Source organism: Myotis nattereri, assembly GCF_964212035.1.
Source record: "Myotis nattereri genome assembly, chromosome: 9".
In the NCBI taxonomy this organism is placed as follows: domain Eukaryota; kingdom Metazoa; phylum Chordata; class Mammalia; order Chiroptera; family Vespertilionidae; genus Myotis; species Myotis nattereri.
Genome location: NC_138084.1, coordinates 65006191 through 65027435, shown reverse-complemented (window position 1 = coordinate 65027435; position 21245 = coordinate 65006191). Strand labels below are relative to the sequence as shown.

Here is a 21245-nt window from a genome sequence, read left to right as displayed (position 1 = left end):
TTTTTTCACATTATCTCTCCCCTTTTTTGGCACTGGGAGGCATTATGTTTATTATTTCTCATCCATAGATCATCAACTTCCTATGTCAAAATTTTTATTCTAAGGTATGCATAATCTCAGACCAAAAATATAGAGTTTCTAAGTATGGAAAATGCCTTTGTACTTTTTTTTGTGCTAGGTTCAAGGGTTTAGCAAAACACTATTACATCTTTATTTTTCACCTTTGAGGTGTCTGATGTTTCAATCAGGGCCATGCAACTTACCATCATTACGTAGAGTGAGTGGTGTTGGAGGACTAAGTACTCGGGCATTCGTCACTGTGTTTTTCACCAGACAAATATAGCTGCCAACATCCGATGCTTGGACTTTAGAAATATAAAGGTTGCCTGTCTCCTGGGAAATGAACCGCCGACTGTCTTCCGCCACAAAGGAAGGGAATTCATTAAATACCCAGCTATAGAGGATCTCTGAAAATACACAAAATTTAATTGTTGAAATAGATGTTACTCTACTAACAGTTAAAGCTCAACTAACAGAGCCTTTACTAAAATGTTAGGCATATTTCAAGGACATACATATTTGATCCATTAGATCCAGATGTGTTTAAAGGACTGTTGTTTTAATGGTTATGGAAAGATCTGGACTATTTCTTAAGAATGCTCAGCCTTTACATATTTATTTATTCATTCTATCCAAAAGTTTTTCAAGTATGTGTTAGATGATTGACACTATGATAACACTAAACGTAAAAAAGATGAGGAGAGTTTTCCATTCTTAAAGATCAGTCTGATGGAAGATAGTTACCCGGACCTATAAAACATTGTGGAATCCTATCTAATAATAGACAAACATGGTAATTGACCGTACTTTCGCTACACCTCCCACTGGTTAATCAGTGTGATATGCAAATTAACCCAACCAAGATGGCGGCCGGCAGCCACGCAGCTGAAGTGAGCAGGAGGCTTGCTTGCTCCAGTGATGGAGGAAGCCAAGGTTCCGCGCCAGCCGTGGCCCGGCTCTGAGCTCCGAAAGCAACAAAGTTTCAATTATAGAAGCTAAACAAACCCCAGATACCTGCTCTCAGAAGGCTGTGGCCTCAGAGCTGGAGTGAGTAGGAGCCAGCTCTCAGCTCCAGTGACAGCAACAAAGTTTCAATTATAGAAGGTAAATAAATCCCGGAATTTAAAAACGAAAAAAAGAAAAAATGGAGAGGCTGGGAGCTTCAGTCGCCAGCCAGCCTGAAAATGGCCCTCAGCCCCTCACCCAGACTGGCCAGGCACCCCAGTGGGGACCCCCACCCTGACTGGGACACCCTTCAGGGAAAACCAGCCGGCCCCCACCCGTGCACCAGGCCTCTATCCTATTTAGTAAAAGGTAATATGCAAATTGACCCTAACAGCAGAACGACTGGGAATGACTGGTCACTGTGACACACACTGACCACCAGGTGGCAGATGCTCAATGCAGGAGCTGCCCTCTGGTGGTCAGTGCGCTCCCACATGGGGGAGCTCTGCTCAGCCACAGCCAGGCTGATGGCTGCCAGTACAGCGGTGGTGGTGGGAGCCTCTTCTGCCTCCTCAGCAGCACTAAGGATGTCCGACTGCAGTTTAGGCCTGCTCCCCACTGGCAAGTGGACATCCCCTGAGGGCTGCCGGGCTGCCAGAAGGATGTCTGATTGCCAGCTTAGGCCCAATCCCCTGCAGGCCTAAGCCAGCAGGTGGTCATCTCCTGAGGGGTCCCAGACTGTGAGAGGGCACAGGCTGGGCTGAGGGACCCCCCACTCAGTGCACAAATTTTTGTGTACCGGGCCTCTAGTAAAGTAATAAAAATATATATTCTATTCTAAAGAAAGCATGGGAAAGGGATGCTTAAGTAATCACATCTATCATTGAAAAATTCCTGAATTAAGAGACATCTGAGCTACATTCATTCATTCATTTGTTAACAATATTGCTGAGAGTCATGATAGACCAGCAATGTTCTAAGTGAAAAAATAAAAGGTCTGGATTCTCATGGAGCTTTCATTACAGTGGGAAGAAATAAAAAATACAAGGAAGTGTATATCAAGTGATGATAAGTGCTGTGAAGAAAACTAAATCATGTTAAGAGAGCTAGAGCATGACAAGGATGAGCACATGTGAATTTGTATTTGAAAAGCTCTCTCTGACTACTGGATAGAGAAGAGCCAGGCTGAGGACAAAGCAGGGCATGGGGGAGGGGAATCAGGAATAATAATGTCTACTAGTCTAAGAGGCTATTTTCAAAATAGCCATGAAAGCTGTAAATAATTTGGCCTAGAATGGTAGCAGTAATGGTGAAGTGATGAGAAATGATTGGTTCTGATAAAAATGTGGTAATAGGAATTACTGATGAATTTTTATAAAATGAGAGGAAAAAAAAGAGTTCAGGAGTAAGACTTTGGAGCTGAGTAACTGAGCAACTGGAAGAAAATATTTCTCTTTATTGAAATAGAAAGACTACAGAAAGAGCAGTTCTTTAGAATGTGGGTGAAGTAAAATCAGTTTAAATTAGAGGTTAAATTTGTCATACTATCTAGCATACAATTGAAAAGGCAGTTGCATGTCTGACTATGGAGACCAAGGGTTGTGTTGGTGTTATAAGTTTGGAGTTTTAAAAGATTTGTTGGAGCTGGCCAGATGAAGAGTTTATTGGGTGCTAAAGATATTCCAGTAAAAGGAGACAAATGAGGATGGCCATTCAGACAAGGAGTTGGATGGTAAGAATGGACCACCACAAACAGTTTTGGACTATTGGAGTAAAAGCTCTGAGGAAGGGAGTGGTCAGAAAAAGGGTTGGATTGATTGGAGAGAAATAAAATTACTAAACACAGATTAACATGGTGTATATGTTACATTAAGGTGCTTGTGTCTATCTTATATGCAGGGTGGCACTACTGAACATTCGTCAGCAAAGGGCTGTAGTTGATTCTGGTGATGTTGGATTCAAGTAAGAGCAAGGCTGCAGGAAAAAAAAACAATAGGAAAATATTGCATACAGAAATGAGAGCTAAAAATTTTTGAAATATAATCATGATTATAACAATGAGAAGGATATTTGTTCAAGAAATATACTGGAGGTAAAACACACTAATAGTCCAGGAATATTATCCTACCTTCTTTGAGGGACTGGGTAGAGGATGGCAGAAGTTCAGGATGAAAATACACAAAATCAGACTGGTTTAAGGAGAAAGACAATCAGTTCACTTTTGGGCATTTGAGTTTGAAGTGTGTGAGAGAAACCTGGATAAGGAGTTCTAGTAATTGACAAATATATCTTTGAAGCCCAGGAAAGGAAATCCACAATGAAAGTTAAATTTAGAAGTTGTCAGTATATCGGTATAATCGAAACCATGTAAGTACTAATAGATGAGATTAACTAGGAAGAATAGATATGGTAAGAAGATGGTTCTCTGGGAGGCACAAAAAAACGCTAAATAAAGAAAATGTGCAAAGGGTGAGAGTAAAGAAACGATTGCAAAAATTCAAATAGAATAAAGAAAATTCAGTGTCATAGGCAACAATGGCTTATCCATTTCAAGAAGGTTAATGATGTCAAATAAGTCAAAGAGCCCAGTTACATAAAGAAAACATCACTTAAGATTGGCATTTGGAATATCACTGAATGGCAAGTTTAACAGATGACTGGGGATTGAAACTAATTGAGTTAACAGAAGATTGGACATTGGAAATATTGTGCGTAGCACTGAAATCTCAATACATATTATAATTACCTATGTTATGGTTGAAAGAGGAGATTCCAAGGTCCTCTTTCACCAGAACTATTTATTTAGTAACAACAGTTATGGCAGGTTCTCCAATAAAGTTGTTTCATTATAACATTGATGAGATGTGTTGGACTTTAACTCTCATTTTAATCAATTAGCTTATAGTAAAATTTGGTATAGTAGTTTCACTTAAAGTTGTTTCAAAGAATCTATCTACAATATTAAGTGAAAACTTTCCTTGGGTTCTTACAAAGACCAACATGTGATTCTAATCTACAATAGGTTTTAGGAAGCCCTATTTCATTTCATGCCATCCTTTTGTTTCCCTTCCTTTTCTCTTTCTCTTCCTTTCTTCCGACCCTCCTTCCTTCCTCTCTTTCTGTCCACCAACCTGCCTGTAATGAGTAGCTAAAAATACATCTATCACTCTGGCCCTGCCTAGGTTCCAATGGGAAGCTTGGCATTTAATCGGCCTTTTGAAATACTCAGCAGAAGCATGAAAATTATCCACCCATATTGAAAGCCAATATATCTAATTTCAAAACTTTATATATGGATCAATTAACTTAGAATAGAACACCTCTGGAGCTATTACCATTTAATTTTTTTATTTTGGCTCAGGCTAACTCTTGAAAAGAATGAGAAACATTTTTATGGGCATCATCTGAGGTAGGTGTATCCGATACAATCAAGAGACGAACATTAAAAATCCTATTACTTCAGATCTACAATCCCTTACTGATGGTTTAAAGTGAACAAGTCTCTACCTTTATTTGGAGTTTGGTTTTCTCATTCAAAAAATGAGATTAATATTACCAACCTAATAAGTTTTAAAATAAAATAATATAACCAGGAACATAACACATAATATATAGTTATAAGATATAAAAATAACATTTTGTTAGCCCCTCTCTCAAAAATTATTGTTAAGAGCTCTTTTTTTTTTTAAATATATTTTATTGATTTTTCACAGAGAGGAAGGGAGAGAGATAGAAAGTTAGAAACATCGATGAGAGAGAAACATCAATCAGCTGCCTCCTGCACATCTCCCACTGGGGATATGCCCGCAACCCAGGTACATGCCCTTGACCGGAATCGAACCTGGGACCTTTCAGTCTGCAGGCCGACGCTCTATCCACTGAGCCAAACCGGTTTTGGCAAGAGCTCTTTCTATGTGCTTCATTTAAATATAATAAAAGTAGTAAACAGGCCCTAACCGGTTTGGCTCAGTGGATAGAGCGTCGGCCTGCGGACTAAAGGGTCCCAGGTTCGATTCCGGCCAAGGGCATGTACCTTGGTTGCAGGCACATCCCCAGTAGGGAGTGTGCAGGAGGCAGCTGATCGATGTTTCTCTCTCATCGATGTTTCTTACTCTCTATCCCTCTCCTTTCCTCTCTGTGAAAATCAATAAAATATATTAAAAAAAAAAAAAAAAAGTAGTAAACAGGATCAAACATATAGTAAAAAAAAATTATTAGTACTTAAATATTATTTGATCTGTTTTCCATAGAAAATTTCAATGATGAGTAGAACGTTGATATTAAGCAAGGTTTAGCTGATATTTATTACTCCTAAGAGTTTAGTTCTAGCAGATGCCTGAGAATTTTGAAATGTTATATATTAGCTTATAATTATAATATGCATTTACAATGTCAAAAGCTTTAAATAATTCAAACAAATATTTTACAAACTCTTTTTCATAGCTACAGTGACCCACTTGGCAGTCTTTAGTGCACTTGATAGTTTATTAAGAATGTTTTAATGGTATCCAAGTGGTTTTACTCAAAGAAAGCCCATAGACTATAATAAAAATACTTCATTCTGTCCTCATGCTGCTTAAATAGACTCTATACTAGACTCTTTGTGAGGTACCGTGTGCATTCTAGGCTGAGAGTCTCTGTCACGGCTGCTTTGGCACCAGCTTCTACTCTAAATCCAAGGACTTCTCACATTGAACACTATGAATTCTTCTAATTTTCATAATAAGAGTTTCATTTGTCACTTAAACATTGCCCATAGATATCTTGATATTTTTGCAGTTTATTTTATACTAGACTTTACTGGGTCATCTCAATTTTTGGTTTGTATTACTGGAAATGCAAGGCAAAGAATACAGTGAATAAAGGTTGTCTACCATTCATTAAAATGCTACTTCTGTTTTACTGACAGTGTTTGTTGAATCAATGTTTCATAAAATATTTTTAGAATAGAAAAAAAGCATTTACATAAAACTGGCACTTTTTCTTATTTTACAGGTAAATGAGTATTTGAGGATTCAAAAATGCTTATTTAGTTTTTAAAATGTGTTCACAGTTTTACATAGCAAAGCATTCTGTAATTCCAAGAAATATTCAAAGTAGAAATTGTACACCATAGAAAAGTTGATAAGCTGAACTTGGATTTGGTTATAACTGTGCCAAGAATAAAAATATTGAACTGAGCTAAATATCTTTTAAGATTGCTATTTAATTCCTACTATTAGGTTTTTCATTTTCTATTAGCATTAGTTTTAAGATATTTTTAAAAGTTTTCTTTACTATAGAAAATGAGCATTAATCATATATTTAGTATTAGGTTAGTGTCTGAGGTTTATAGAATAATTCAGGAAAGTAGTAACACAGAGTCAGCTTTAGTGTTATTAGTCTTTCATGGATTTTTAAAATTTGTTTGTTGTTGTTAATCCTCACCCAAGGATATTTTTTCATTAATTTTTAGAGAGAGTGGCAGAGAGAGGGAGAGACCAAGAAAAACATCAATGTGAGAAAGACACACTGATTGATTGCCTCCCCGCACATGCCCTGACCTGGGCCAGGAATTGAGCCTGCAACTGAGGTACATGCCCTTGACCGGAATCAAACCTGGAAGCTTTCAGTCCATGGGGCCAACATTCTATCCACTGAGCAAAACTGGCCAGGGCAGTCTTTCGTTTCTTTATGCCACTCTGTCTCATAATAATTTAAGACACGTTGATTACTACTCAATTTTTAATATTATTATTCACTTCAGAAGAATATTGAGATGATTTGATCAATTGTGATTTTTCCCCCATTTTTCTGGAGTTCTATTTTAATAGTACGCTTAGTTAAGACAACTAATGTTTTAGAAGTTCCTGAAAGGATTCTTCAGTGTGTGCTCCCTGTTTTAGCAGACACTGACTGACTTCTTTGAGGTTCTGTGTGCATTCTAGACTATGAGAGTCTCTGTCAAGGATGCTTTTGAATCAGCTTCTACCAAGAGCCCCACTTGGGATAGATCTATTTGGCATTAATTTTTATATTAAATCTCACTAGTGCACTTTTGATAATATGTGGTAATATACATTTGATCCATAGTCCCATGTGCTGTGTTGGCTTGAAGTTTTGGTTTCTCCTGGGAGAATATTTTGGTCTTTCATCCTGAGTCAGTGAGAATCATTCAGTTTACTCAGGGTATAGCCCAATTTGGGCCTGGCTTGGGGCAGACATTACTAACCTAATTTCCCTTCTCAGGTAGGCCCAAAGATGTGTACTTGATCCCAGCATGAACACCCACTGTCACGTTGCTAGACTTTAAGATCTATTTATGACATATAAACAATCCACCTTGTGCCAAGATCGCCTCAAGATTAACACTATTCCCAGATTTTAGCCTGGGGATTCCTTTCTTTTCTTATGAGCTTAATTGTATAGTGGAATTTTCTTTACTTTACTCATTATTTCTAAATTTTGGTAGGAGGAAAGTTTCTAGACCGGCCCTGTCCATTGTCCTAATTGAATGTCTTGGTTTTTATGGCTTCATGCATTGCAGAATTTCAACACAATTGCTGTAATTGATTTAGTGTCACAAAACAGGAGATCTCCTCTTTCTACATCTGACATATTTCCACATCTACAGGATATAAAAACAAGAGTACCCATATGGACAATGATACTCATTTCTCATAATTGAAGTGTCATTAATAATAATAATAAAGTGTGAGAAAAGGGAATGAAACAGCATACTGGACTCTCTGAAGTCCTTGAAAACAATATAAGTGAAAAATTATCTACGATTCATTTCAACATTCTTTATTATAACTACAAGTCAGAAAATAACCATTCTTCCTAATAATGTGTGTACACATCAGAAGCTTTGGGTCTTGGAAGTAATGATATGATGAAAACTCTGTAGAGAATTGTCTCATTGATTATCTATTACTACTGACCATAAGGAGACACAACCTGAAATTAGTAGAAAATATATTTTTACATTGCTGATTTATACCTTCATTGTGATAGAAAATTTCACTATCAGAAGGCCTGAGGCTCAAACAGATGAAGGAACCAGTGGAAAACCATAGCTAATAAGTGTCAGAGGAAAAATTCAAATTGATCTGACTCACTCTAAGCCTATATTTCATCATTATATCATACTGCTTCAGTTATTATATTCTAATCTTGCTGAACCTCAATTTCAGTATCCATATAATGGGACGGTAATGTTTCCATTTTATGGTTGTGCTGAGGACTACAAAAGCTACTTCAGTGACAGTGTTCACAATGAAGGAAGGGCAGCTGTTGGGTCAGGATAAGTGACCCCATGTAATGCAGTATTGGTATCATGCAGAGTCACCTTGAACCCTGTGTAGGTGGATTAAATTTCTACAAGTGTTGACAGTTTCCCCTATAAAACGCAGCCTGAGGCAAGGATCCTGACAATAACAATAGAATAAAGCTGTAAAACAGACACTTGGTTAGTGCCTACAGAATCAAGGTATTTTCAAAGATGTGAAGAATGCAAGAGAGAACATTTGTCATGTGTGTTAAAAAAAATGAAATTACCTTAAAGCAAAGACAGACTGTATTGTTGCATTAAATTTTAGGTATCTTGGCTGAAAAAAAACAAAGTACTAATTCTCCTTTTTATAAGTTTTCGAGGCATGTATTTTCATTGTTTGTTACCTAAAGTCAGAAGCAGCAGAGTTCTGCTTCAAACGTGTGTCACCAAGACAAAGTAAAATTTTATGTGCATATAATTCAAAACACCTTTAGCAAAACAAAATATAAAGTAAAGAATATTTATAATAGAAACAGTAGTACATTGGCATTCTCCCAGAATCCACAACTCAAACGACTTTGAGTAAGTGAATTGCAAGTTCCAGAGTTCAGGCGATTACACACACTAGGTGACAGAAGCTATTTTTATTTCCCTGTGGAATGCTTCACACTGCAGAGGACTTTTTAATCCCAGGGGCCCTGTGTCTGGATATAAAGGTCATTACTAACTGTTTTCAAATGCAACCTAAATTTCTTGCTTTGCTAAGGGGTTTTAAAACTCTATTTTTTGAATTGTAAACTCCATCAGGTCAGGGACCAGCATTTACTTGACGGTGTGACACAGTCGGTGTACAAGTTCAACTGAGGCTTCAAATTTTGCATTAAAAAGCATTCACTCTAGACTTCCCACACTTCATTGTTAAAGCTCATAGACCCCAGCCCTTAATCAATAATAGAATATCTGTGCCCTTTAGATTTTGCCAGGGAATATGACCTTGCTGTGCTTATCAAAATTAGGAAGAACTTGGCTTAAAGAAGAGATGCATGGGAAATTACTGGAAGAGTGTATAATCTACCCATTAGACATGACCAAGGTAATCAGAATATCAGATAGCTTAATAACAACAATAATAGCAATATTAGTGAACATTTATTATGTTAGGTCAGTTTCCTAGAAACAGAGAAGCAGATTTTTTTAATGTGATTTATTGATAGAATGTTCCTAGGATTAGAATTCAAAAGAAACAGAATAGGGAAAGGAAAAAAAAATAAATAAATAAATAAATAAAAGCAAGGATGTGGTCCCCTACCAAAGATTAGTTTAGGACTAATTCCACTTGGGTCTCTGGAACACAAATTCCACTGTAGCTTTGGTGAGTGAATCAACAGAAGATAAAGAGAGTAAGTTGTGTGTGCCCCCCTCCCCTGCATCAGTCAGTTACTGGCCACAGGCCAGGGGAAGTGAGGTGCCATACGGGCAGGGAATTTCCTAGGCAAGGGAAATTCTCTGGAGAAGGGAGCACTCCTGGATGGGAGCATTCACCAGCTGAAGGAGATCTGGGCGTAGCACCAGTAGGATCTAGTAAACTGTATTGTACTTAGTATGCTCCAGGGAGTGTGGTCTATGTGTATTAATTCAAACCTTACAGGGCTAGGCAACCCATTCTCTGAATGAGAAAACTAAGATACAGAGATCAATAACTTGACCAACAATTCTTACTAAGCACAGATCTTTATCTGAAAAAATAAAAACCTGATAAATAGTGGTTTCAAGTGTTTATTAGATTGTTATAAATATCATGGAGTCTAATTTTGCCATTAAAACTTTGATGCTTCATATAACAACTAAGCAGAGCAGTGTCTAAATCCCACTCAACTGACAAAAGTCGGTTTCTGGGAATGCCTGTTGACCATTGAGTCACAATCTAATTAAACTGTGGTCACAAAGCCATAAAAGTCTTAACTAAGTAAAATAGTAAGGGTGTGTCCTGTTAACATAGAAAGCTATTATAAATTAGCAGCACAGTGTGTCTGAAATGTGAGTGTTCGTGGGGATAAAAACAAAATATGAATGAGCGATTACAAACATGGATACTTAGTCCTGATCTTAGGGTTTGCAGAGTTTTAAAAAAATATTTAATCAGAAAAGTCCCATACATAAATAATCCAGTATTTTCTGAAATTAACAGTAGTCCACAAGTTGGCAGTGATGGATGAGTAGAAAGCATTAATCTTGGGCAACATTCAAAGGGAAGAAATTGGAAATCATGATTAGCAAAATTAAGTTTTCTCATTTTTTTTCTGTTTTATTTAGTAAAATGTCTCTTATCCAAAAGATATTTGTCATTTGCATATAACTAAAATAATTAAATTTTAATTTAGCTCTATGCACTGAAAGCAAAAGAAAATTAAAACCACTCAACAGTTTTCATTCACAGTGAGTTTTAAAAGACATATTTACTTCTTTTAATTTTATGCTATGCAAATTTGATGGTGCAAGTTTAAAGATTTATAGCAGGATAAGTATGAACAGAAACAAATATAAGTTTAATATATTATCCCCCTTCTAGGTAGGTGAGTCACAGAGGATAAAACCCTCTAAACTTGCGATTTTGCTAAAGTTTGCATGCTAAATGTGGAACCTTGGTTGCATATGGATTACATTTATCATATAGGTATAGCAGAAAATCTTCAGGTAAGATAAATTATTATGATGAGATCCTCTGCCTCTCAACTTCCTACATTCAATGTAATTTTTCATAAACGTTCTTTGTGCTTTTGTGGCTTAACTAATGCTCATTAATCCTTCATGCAAATCTTTAATGGAGGTAATTTATTTGTCACGTTGCCATGCACCAGGTAGAAATAGCGGGTATTGTCTATTTATCAACAGGCACTGAGATGGTTTATTTTCTGCTCTGGGGGTTTGTCCCTATGGCTCACCTACTTCAGAAAAAAAAATCCTAATCATAAAATACGTATTTATCTCTGTTAACATGTAATCACTGTAATAAATCTTTAAATTTTTATTTATATGAATTCACATAGCATGAAACTTTTGGCTACAATTTTTTAGTTGATTGGAAAAAGTAGAAAAGTTGGTATAAGTTACACTAATAATATAAATGGTACAGAATTTTTAAAAATACACTCTCTAATTCTACAAGGGATTTTTTTTTGGCAAAAAAATCAGATTTTTTTTTATTTTTATAACTATGTTTGTTCCTTAGCCTCCAAATGTTACTCTTTTCTAATGACATATTATCAAAATTTGTGAACTAGGCAATATTAAAAAGTTCAGTCTTAAATAATAGGGGAGTTTGAGAAATTAAAGACCACATTTAAAAAAGAAGAAATATAACTTTGAAAATGGATATATTTACAACAATTAAGATTGGTCATTATTTTGAGCCTAATATTCGTGTTAGATATGAATGTTAGATTTTCAGAGATATGTGGCATGCATTTTTATGGAAATAAAAGGTTTGGATGGAAAAATATATGTTGATTCTCCCTGGATCAATTGTTTTTTTTTTTTTCATATTTCCCTTTTTCCTTTTTATTTATTTATCCAAATCATTTTGAGACTTCATTTTCCTGAAATGGCTATTTTTAGTCAGTTCCCATGTTACCTTAATCTTTAACGCTTCCTCAAATTACTGAACACAGAAGTTATTTACTTCTTAAAATCCAAACTTACTCAGACTTCTTTGTTGAGTAGCAATTACTGAGATATGTTCCTTGTTTTTTTTCCACAAGTATGGGCTCTGTGATGTATTTTTCCCCTAAGCAACTGTTCCTAGCTTGTTGGTTCATTAATAATTCCGGTGATTAACTCAGTGCTATTTTTCCAAATCACAAGACTACTAGGACCTATAAAAGCTGAAATAAAAATACTACAGTTTTATTGGAACCCAGAAAGGTTAAACAATATTATAGTTTTAGAAATAGGAAAACTAAATGTCCATAGGGATTGCCACAAATTTCAATAATACAAACTAGCTGTTAGGATGATAAATTTACTCAGAAACCACTAATTTAGGAGCTGACAGTTCAAGGTGAAATGAGAGAGTCTGATTTATAGGGATCACCTGAAGAAATAGGCCACACCAAATGCTTAAATGAAAATCAAGAAATATTAGAATACATCATGTCAGAGAATGGTCAGAACAGAAAGATCATACACACACACACACACACACACACACACACACACACACACATACATACACAGTCCTCGGGTTACGTCAGACTTGACTTACGTCGTTTCGTGGTTACGTCGCCATCTCCCATTTATTTATAAAAAAAAAAGTTCCGTCATTTCGACGTATGTACATATGTGCTTTAGGTTTTTTATTATTTATTTACCACAAGTAAAGGTCAGGAATTGTTATCTTTGTTTTAAATTTTTATTTTATTTTATTTTTTTGCTGTTTCTCTTCATTACTGCTGTGTCTGTGCTCCATGTGAGTGACTCAGGTGCGTAAGTAGGTGGGTTCCGACTTACGGCGGAAATCGGTTTAAGTTGTGCTGTAGGAATGGACGTCTGACATAACCTGAGGACTGCCTGTATGTATGTGTATATACTTACAGTTATATAAATATAAATATATACACATTTTATGTGTACATATGTATATATAAACATATACATATTTTAAATATACATATATACAAATATATGTATATTTAAAATATGCTAGTACTTATCCCATATGTGTACTGAAAGAAAGTGATTAAAACGACATTGTTACTAACATGAATCATGTCACATTTGAGAGGAATAATGTTGGGGGCCAGATGTAAGCTGGCAAGATCCTTGCACCTGAAGGGGCTAGCAAGGCTGGTACCCTTACCCACACAGTTTTCCCAGACTTGTTTGGATGGCGATTATCAGTAGAATGAGAGCAACCTCTGTAGAATAAGAACAGCCTTTCATAGCTTACCAAGAAGTCTGTAACTATTTACTGAGATATGCTGTGCTGAGAACTTGTCCTTCTGCTGTGTCTCTCCCTTAGAGATTAAGAGGAACAAAGAATACATTCCTCTTGACAGACTTCCCATTCCATGTGTTGTGTATAAATAAGATTGTGTGGCTAATAAACTTGCTTCAGTTCCTCGAGAACTGGAGTCCTCCCGATCCCGCTTTCCTGTCTTTCTTTCTTTTCTCAATTCCCACCTCCCTGCCTCAGCCCGGCTCAACCTTGTCAGGCTGGCCCTGACAGAATAAGATGCGTATTGAATACTCAGCTTCCTATTCCAGTTGGGAACTTCTGTGTAAGAATTGAGCTCCATGGGGCTCAATTCACTGAGCACATGTTTAGGTGCAAGGTAATGGGGCACCCTGGTCACGATCATGGACTTTACACCAATGCAAAAATACTTTTGAATATTTGCACTAACACTTAGCAGCTGTGCAGTTTTCAGCTAATTACCTGACTTTTTTCCTTCTGTTTATTCATCTGTCAAGTAATTGCAGTAATATCTAATTTATAGGATTTGGGGAGAAATTTTAGAAGAAATGTTAACAATGTCAGGACTATAGTAAGTGCTCACAAATAATCATTATTACCTAAAATGCTACATTAGCATTTGTATACCCATATACGTACGTAATTTTTGCTATGTTTATCTTCATTGCTGCATCAATCATAAAAGCATTGCATGATATGTAAAAATACATTTATGCTTAAAAGAGCGATTTGAAATAAATCTATCCCGTTCCAATTTATCATGCAGCAGCATATAGATTATGCAGAATTAAAATGTGTATATTTTATACTACATGTTGCTCCACAATATTCCCATCTGACATCAAATTGAAGTTTCACATGCCAACCAATAGACCTTATATGAATTTCTTGTATGAGACTTTTTTTCATGGAATTTAAACTCTATTACAATCTTTCTGCTCTTATACTTCAATCCATCTCTTTCTTAACCATGCACTATTATCTCCCAGTCTTCACAATCCATGCTTCATCTTAGGGTAATTCTCAAATAATAATGTCTCTTGTAGTGTTATTTCCCTGGCCTAGATGCATTTACCCCTCCCTTCTGCTGGGTCACATGTCTAGACACAAGCCAAGTGCAGGATCATTTTCTTGAAAGGCTTCAGGAGTCACTCCAATGTACAATGAACTTCTTTTCTGAAATTCTATGGACCTATCATTATTGGTGTCCTGATTTACTTAGAAGAGCGATCATCATTTACCTCATTTTCCCAAAAAACATTATTAATAATCTCTCCCTCTAAAAACATTCCAGTTAGGATATCAAATATATTATATGGTCTCCCTACCTCCTACTCATAATCCACACAATATACTCCTCTTGTATTGGTCTTGCTTATGTTCTCTCAGTGACTCTGTTCTGTGTGGATATACCATCTTCCTTCCCAAATTATATATTCACCTGGAGCAGGGAATGTGTCATATGCTTACTATAAAATATGGCAACTATTTAATTCATAGAAATATTTAATTTTTATTTAGAAACTTTAAACAGAATGCCATTTTGCCACTAAAGACAATTGGAAATATTTGGAGTAGCACCAAAGTACTATTTCATATCATCTCTCTAGATAGCTAAAATAATTTTTTTACAATTCACTACAGTATCCAGTGAGCAGTTTATATATCCCTTTCTGATGATAAATACAGTGTTTTGTTGTTTCATCATTAGTGAAACAAGATGTTTTCTTAAACTATTTTTCAGAACTTGGCAATAGTTTTATAAATATCATAATGTCTTACATGAGTTTGGGCCTGACTGGCTTTTCAATCTTAACTCTATCTATCTATCTATCTATCTATCTATCTATCTATCTATCTATCTATCTAGTTCTTAGAGCAGGAACCTTCCTTATTTTATTCACCATATCCCTCAGTTGTAAAAAGAGGCTAGCACACCATAACTAATAGCTGACTGAACAGAAAATGAACGCAGTAGTGAAAATATTTTATACTATGTATCATAACATGAATCTCTTAAGATACTGAACACAGCTTTCCCATTTATAAGGTGATTAATAAAACAATTAAAATGATTTATGAGGAAGTTTTTTACAGAACCCCTGGGAATACTATATATGTAGATGTTTATATGTGATAAGGACATGAGACTTGAACAAATACACAAATACAAATATTCTAGACAGTTTGCTCGGTTTTATGGAGCTAATTAGGTTGGCCTAAAGTAAAAAGAATTTATAGAAGTAACAATATGTTACTAGCTGTTTTCACAAATGTTGGATGTGAAAGAGAAAATTAGTGAAACAAGAATTTCAGTACAGTTCTTTTACCTTGTGTATTTCACTTAAGACTACTGATTCAAAGTTTGTGGTGAAGACTTGTTAATAAAAACCATGTCATCCTAATTTTTTTTAATTAGCTCTTTTCTTATCAGACCACCATTTTGGAATTTTGCCTCTTTATACAGTTTTTCTTTTAACTTAACCTGACCTTTTACTTTTATTACAAAGAGATGACATCAAAATGAATGCTTTAATCTATCTGGAGAAAAAAGCACGTGCCATGGAGTGCTGGATCTTTGGTGTAGAATAGCCGCAACGCAGCACCGATTTTATTAACTCCATAATGAAGTCCTCAGATAGGATTGTCACAATTTTAAAACACAGTGTGATAGCTATGCTTTACAAGTGGACAAGCACTCCCCTACATCAATATTTCCATCACTGATTGTTTCAGGGGGAAATATTAAAATGCAGATGTGGAAGTTGACCAAGGCGATCTCATAATGTTGACATTGTTGTAATAGTATACCTAAATGAATACTTTATGATTAGCTAATGTAGTAGTATCTTAATGAGAACACTAGGGTGCTGGCCTATAAGGGACAATTCCAATTTTAATAACTTTGAAATACCATACTCTTCTTTGCTCATCTCCTTTGGCTTCCTTTCCCTATTTTATTTGTATCAAATAGTAGTTCGCTAGTTTACTCAGTATCTTTATTTCTGAGAACGAGTACTCTCCAGTAATATTAATATTTTGAGAAACTAAAAAGTAAAGAGTACTAATTGTATAAACTTATTGCTGATATAAACTATCTTAATTCAGTAAGCTTCCATTGTCTAGATCAAGGTTTCTGAATCTCAGTACTATTGACATTTGGGTCCAGATAATTGCTGTGAGAGACAGTCCTCTGCATTGTAGGATATTTATTAGTGTCCCTGCCTCTACCTTCTTCCCTCTACCATTAGATGCCAACAGCATCTTATCAAAACCCCCACTTTTGCCTACCCAGTTATAATTAAAAATATCTCTAGACATTACCAAATATCCCCTAGGGGGATCATTTATGTTTGAGGACCTCTAATCTAGATTAATCTAGAAATAAAATATTCTAGTGAAACAACGATTTGAGTTACTTGGTAATTATTATATTTTTATTTCATTTTATAAATAGGTAGACGGCTAGGTAGGTAAATGATAGATAGATAGATAGATAGATAGATAGATAGATATTAGTAGATAAAAGTAGATACTAAAATTGAAGCAGGTAACCTTAAGGAACATTATTTACTTTGATTTAATAAATCAAAAAATATGTTAATATTTTGACAATCTTTCAAGCCTGTGAAATCTGAAACAATGCATTTACTTCTTTTTACTCAATCATTTGTGCTTCTACATAAATAATTTACTTTGCAAACATACAGAATTGTAAGTTATGTGTAAAATCTGAAACAATGCATTTACTTTCCTTCTCTTTACTAAATCATTTGTGTGTTTTTCTCCACATTTAAAAAAATTATTAAATATGTATTTCCAGAACTTATTTGATTGTATTAAAAATGAAGGCTGTATAAATTAATTTAAGATAATGGAAACAAAATGCAAATTTATGGTCGATATAATATAGAAGGACAAAACAGTTTGCATAAGTATTTAAGTTATTAGGATCTGAGCTTAATAGAGAAAAAATAATTGGTTTAATATATTGTTAAAAAAATTTCCAGATTATTAAATCTTCATGTTAAGGCATTTTATTGACCTAATGTATAAGATTCTATATTTTTTTACATTTTTTGGATTATAGAAATTACTGTAGAAACACTGAATGGTTGATAAATGGATTAATAAAAGGCAGTCTACTCTGGGTAAAGCTACAGAAATGTCAGTGTTTAGCAAGATTAATAAGGTCTATGAACTCACAATCTTGAGTGAGTCAAATCATATACATACTAATTCAGATATAAGATAGATAATGTCTTTCAGTTAGATTTTGAGTTTTTAATTTTTTAAACCTTGCCTTCACTGCTAATCCTATATAATAAAGAGCTAATATGCAAATGGGCATCACGCCCTCACGCCCTCACACTCTTGTGCTGGAACTGCTCAGACACTCAACACTGAGAAGAGAGGAATGGGAACCAGCCAGGCACAAATGAGCTTGCGAGAGAGGAATGGGGACCAACCAGGCCGTGGCCTAGGAGAGGGATAAGCCGCCCACCTCAAGGTAACGGGAGCCTGTGGCTGCGGCCCCAGCAAAGCCGCCCACCCACAGTCCCCTGCAGCTGCAGCCAGCCCAGGCCCTGGGTGCCTGCAGCTGGCCAGAGGGAGGGAATCCTGGGTCCTGGATGCAGGGAAAAGCAGAGGCAGTTAGGGGCAATCATGCCAGTAGGGGAGCAGTTAGGGGTTATCAGACAGGCAAGCAAAGGTGGTTAGGGGCGATCAGGCAAACAGGCAGAGGAGTTAGGGGTGATCAGGAAGGCAGTCAGGAAAGTGGTTCAGAGCCAGTGGTTCTGGATTGCAAGAGGCAGTCAGACACCCCCAAGGGGTCCCGGACTGTAGAGGGTGCAGGCCGGGCTGAGGGACGACCCCCTCCATGCATGAATTTTGTGCACCAGGCCTGCAGTCTTTATGTAACCTTGAGCAAGTTACAGAATGTTCCTGTTTTTGTTGCCCTATTTTTGAAATGGAGAGATTCTTCCCTTCCTAGTGTTTTGTAAATATTAAATAGAAGTGACTTAAGCAAAGTACATAGCTTGATGCTTGGTGCATAGAAACATTCTCTAGATAAAATTATGGAAAGACTTCTGATCAAGATGGCACAGTAGGTAAACTGTGTGAATGTTTCCTCCAACAACCACATCAAAATTACAACTCAATTATAAAACAATCATCCTTGAGAACACCTGAACACTAGCTGAGCAGATTCCTATAACGATATAAAGAAGAAGCCCAATTGGGACTGGTAGGAGGGGCACTGAGTGCGGGGAGAAGCAGAGGCTGATCCCTCCCCACTCTGAGCCTGTAGGTGCAGGTGACTGTGAAGTCTGAGTCTTCATTAACCAGACTAACATTCCCTTGCTCCACCATGGTGATTTTCTGAGACCCCACCTGGCCCCAACCTCTTTCAGAAGCTAATTCACACAAGCTTCCAGCTTGGACCCATGGTGTGGATTTTCCTAAAATTTCTCAAAGATCCACAAACCCCAAATAAGTAGTGGCCGGCCTTAGCATGCCCTGTACCTCTTGCAAAGTGGCCCCAAGCCAGGCACTAGTGGCAGTGGCCTTGGTTTGCAGCATAACCACTCCCAGGCATCCCCAGGCTCAGTATGGACAGCTACTAACTAACGGTCACTTTGTAGCTCCTACCAGGCGGCCTGAGGCTGGATTTAAGCAGCAGCTAACCTTAGCCTGCATCAGAGCATCTCCAAAGAGGCCCCAGAATAAATACACTTGATGGCTGGCTTCAGACTACAACAGAGCACCACCCAATTATCACCACAAAGGACACACCCAAAGAAAAGTACCAAAGGCCTGCTAAAGTGATTCCCTCTCCATGGGATCAGACCTCTCAGCCTGTCTGCTATCGTCATGACTAGTTCCCACAGCCAAGCAGCCTGGAGGTCAATCCCACCCACTGACATGCTAAAAGCAATCAAGGCTCAACTAAAATCAGAGAGCACCTACTACCCACACAAGGGACACCCCTGGAGCACCCAGCACAGATGAACAGAGACACTGCTCCACTGGACGCCATGGGACACCTACTACATAAGGCCACTTTGCCAAGTCTGGGAGATGTACTACATCTATCTAACACATAGAAACAAACACAGGGAGAAGGCCAAAAGGAGGGGACAAAGAAACATATCCCAAATGAAAGAACAGAAAAAAACTCTAGAAAAAAACTAAACAATGCGGAGGCAAGCAGTCTACCAGATGCAGAGTTCAAAACACAGGTTATAAGGAAGCTCAATGAACTTAAGGGAAGAATAGATTATTTCAGTGAGAAATTCAACAGTGATAGGAAACAAAAAGGAGATAGAAACCATAAAAATGAATTAGTCAGAAAATGAAGAATACAACAACTGACATGAAAAATACATTATTATATGGCATCAATAACAGATTAGATGAAGCAGAAGATTGAATAACAATTGGAAAAAACAAAGTAGCAGATAATACTCAATGAGAGTACCAAAAAGAAAAAAAGAATTTTAAAAAATGAGATTATTTTAAAGAACCTCTGGTACAACATAAAGCATACCAACGTTCACATGTTAGGAATACCAGAAGAAGAAGATAAAAAGCAAGCTATTGAAAACCTATTTGAAGAAATAATGACGGAAAACTTCCCTAACCTCGTGAAGAAAACAGACATACAAGTCCAGGAAGTGCAAATAGTTCCAAAAAAAAAAAAATCAACCCAAAATGGCCCACACCAAAACACATCATCATAAAAACGGCAAAAGTTAAATACAAAGAGAGAATCTAAAAAGCAGCAAGAGAAATACAATTAGTTACCTACTAGGGAGCATCCATAAGACTGCCAGCTGTTTTTTCAACAGAAGCTTTGCAAACTATAAGGTATTGGCCTGAAATATTCAAAGTGATGAAAAGCAAGGGCCTACAATCAAGAATACTCTACCCAGAAAGGCTGTCATTTAAAGTAAAAGAAGTGATAAAAGCTTCCCAAACAAGAAAATGCTAAAGGAGTTTACCAGCACCATACCAGTGTCACAAGAACTGCTAAAAGGACTTCTTTAAGAAGAAAATTAAAAATGTGAATAATACAATGTCATAAAAAAAAGACATTCTCACTGACAAAGGTTGTTGGGGAGCACATGAGACTTGGTTGCAAAGTTTGTAAGGAGGACATTCTGAGAAAACGGAAGTGTGTGGAAGGCTGCTTGCCTTGTTTATCAGAATTCCAAATTAGGGGAGACAGGGGAGTGTCGAAGGCGGCGCCCCTAATTAGTCCTTGACCTTTCCAAACAAGTCTGTGCATGTGCAGACCCCAGGTGTTTACTGGAATCCTTATGCTTAATTCCTGGATGCCCTTGCCTTGAGGACAATGTAAACACATGATTCCTTCAAAGATTACTCACCCTATTGATTGTATCTAAAGATAAAAACTGCAATAAAAGGCCATTGAGGCAGGCAATGGAGGCTGCCTGGCTCCTTCAGCCAGGCCGTCCCTTAGCCTTCCCTTTCACAGTGAAACTGTGTCAGAGTAATCTGTTCATCCGTTAGGGGTTCCTGGCCAGTCCCAGCAAAAGGTAAATACATAATAAAAGCAGTGGACCAATCAACACTAAAGCTACTACAAAGGTTAAAAGGAAAAAGTAGAAAGATGGTATATAATTACAACAGTAAATTAAGGGATAAACACAAACACACAGCCACACAAAATAAGTAAAAAATAATGATAAAAACATAAATATGGAGGAGATGAGAATAAAAAGGGTAGTGATTTTAGACTGTGTTTGATCTTCAGTGACCATCAACTGAAAATAGACTGCTATAAACATAGCTTGGTATATATAAAGCACTTACTAACCATAAACCAAAATTCTGCAAGAAACATATACGAAATAAAGAGAAAGGAACCCAAACACAACACTACAGAAACTCAACAACATACAGCAAGGAGAGTAAGAGAGTAAGAAACATAGAAGAACTACAAAAACAATCAGAAAACAATTAATAAAATGGCAATAACTACATACT

At 36.6% G+C, this 21245-nt stretch overlaps 1 protein-coding gene across 1 annotated transcript in view; it reads right to left on the bottom strand.

The window, feature by feature from the left end:
• Nucleotides 1-21245, bottom strand: part of CNTN5 (contactin 5) — a 1066495-nt gene that overhangs the window by 317256 nt on the left and 727994 nt on the right. The window contains exon 8 of the mRNA XM_081099170.1: nt 264-467. Coding sequence (XP_080955296.1) covers nt 264-467 — 204 coding nt within the window. The remainder of the gene's footprint in view (nt 1-263; nt 468-21245) is intronic.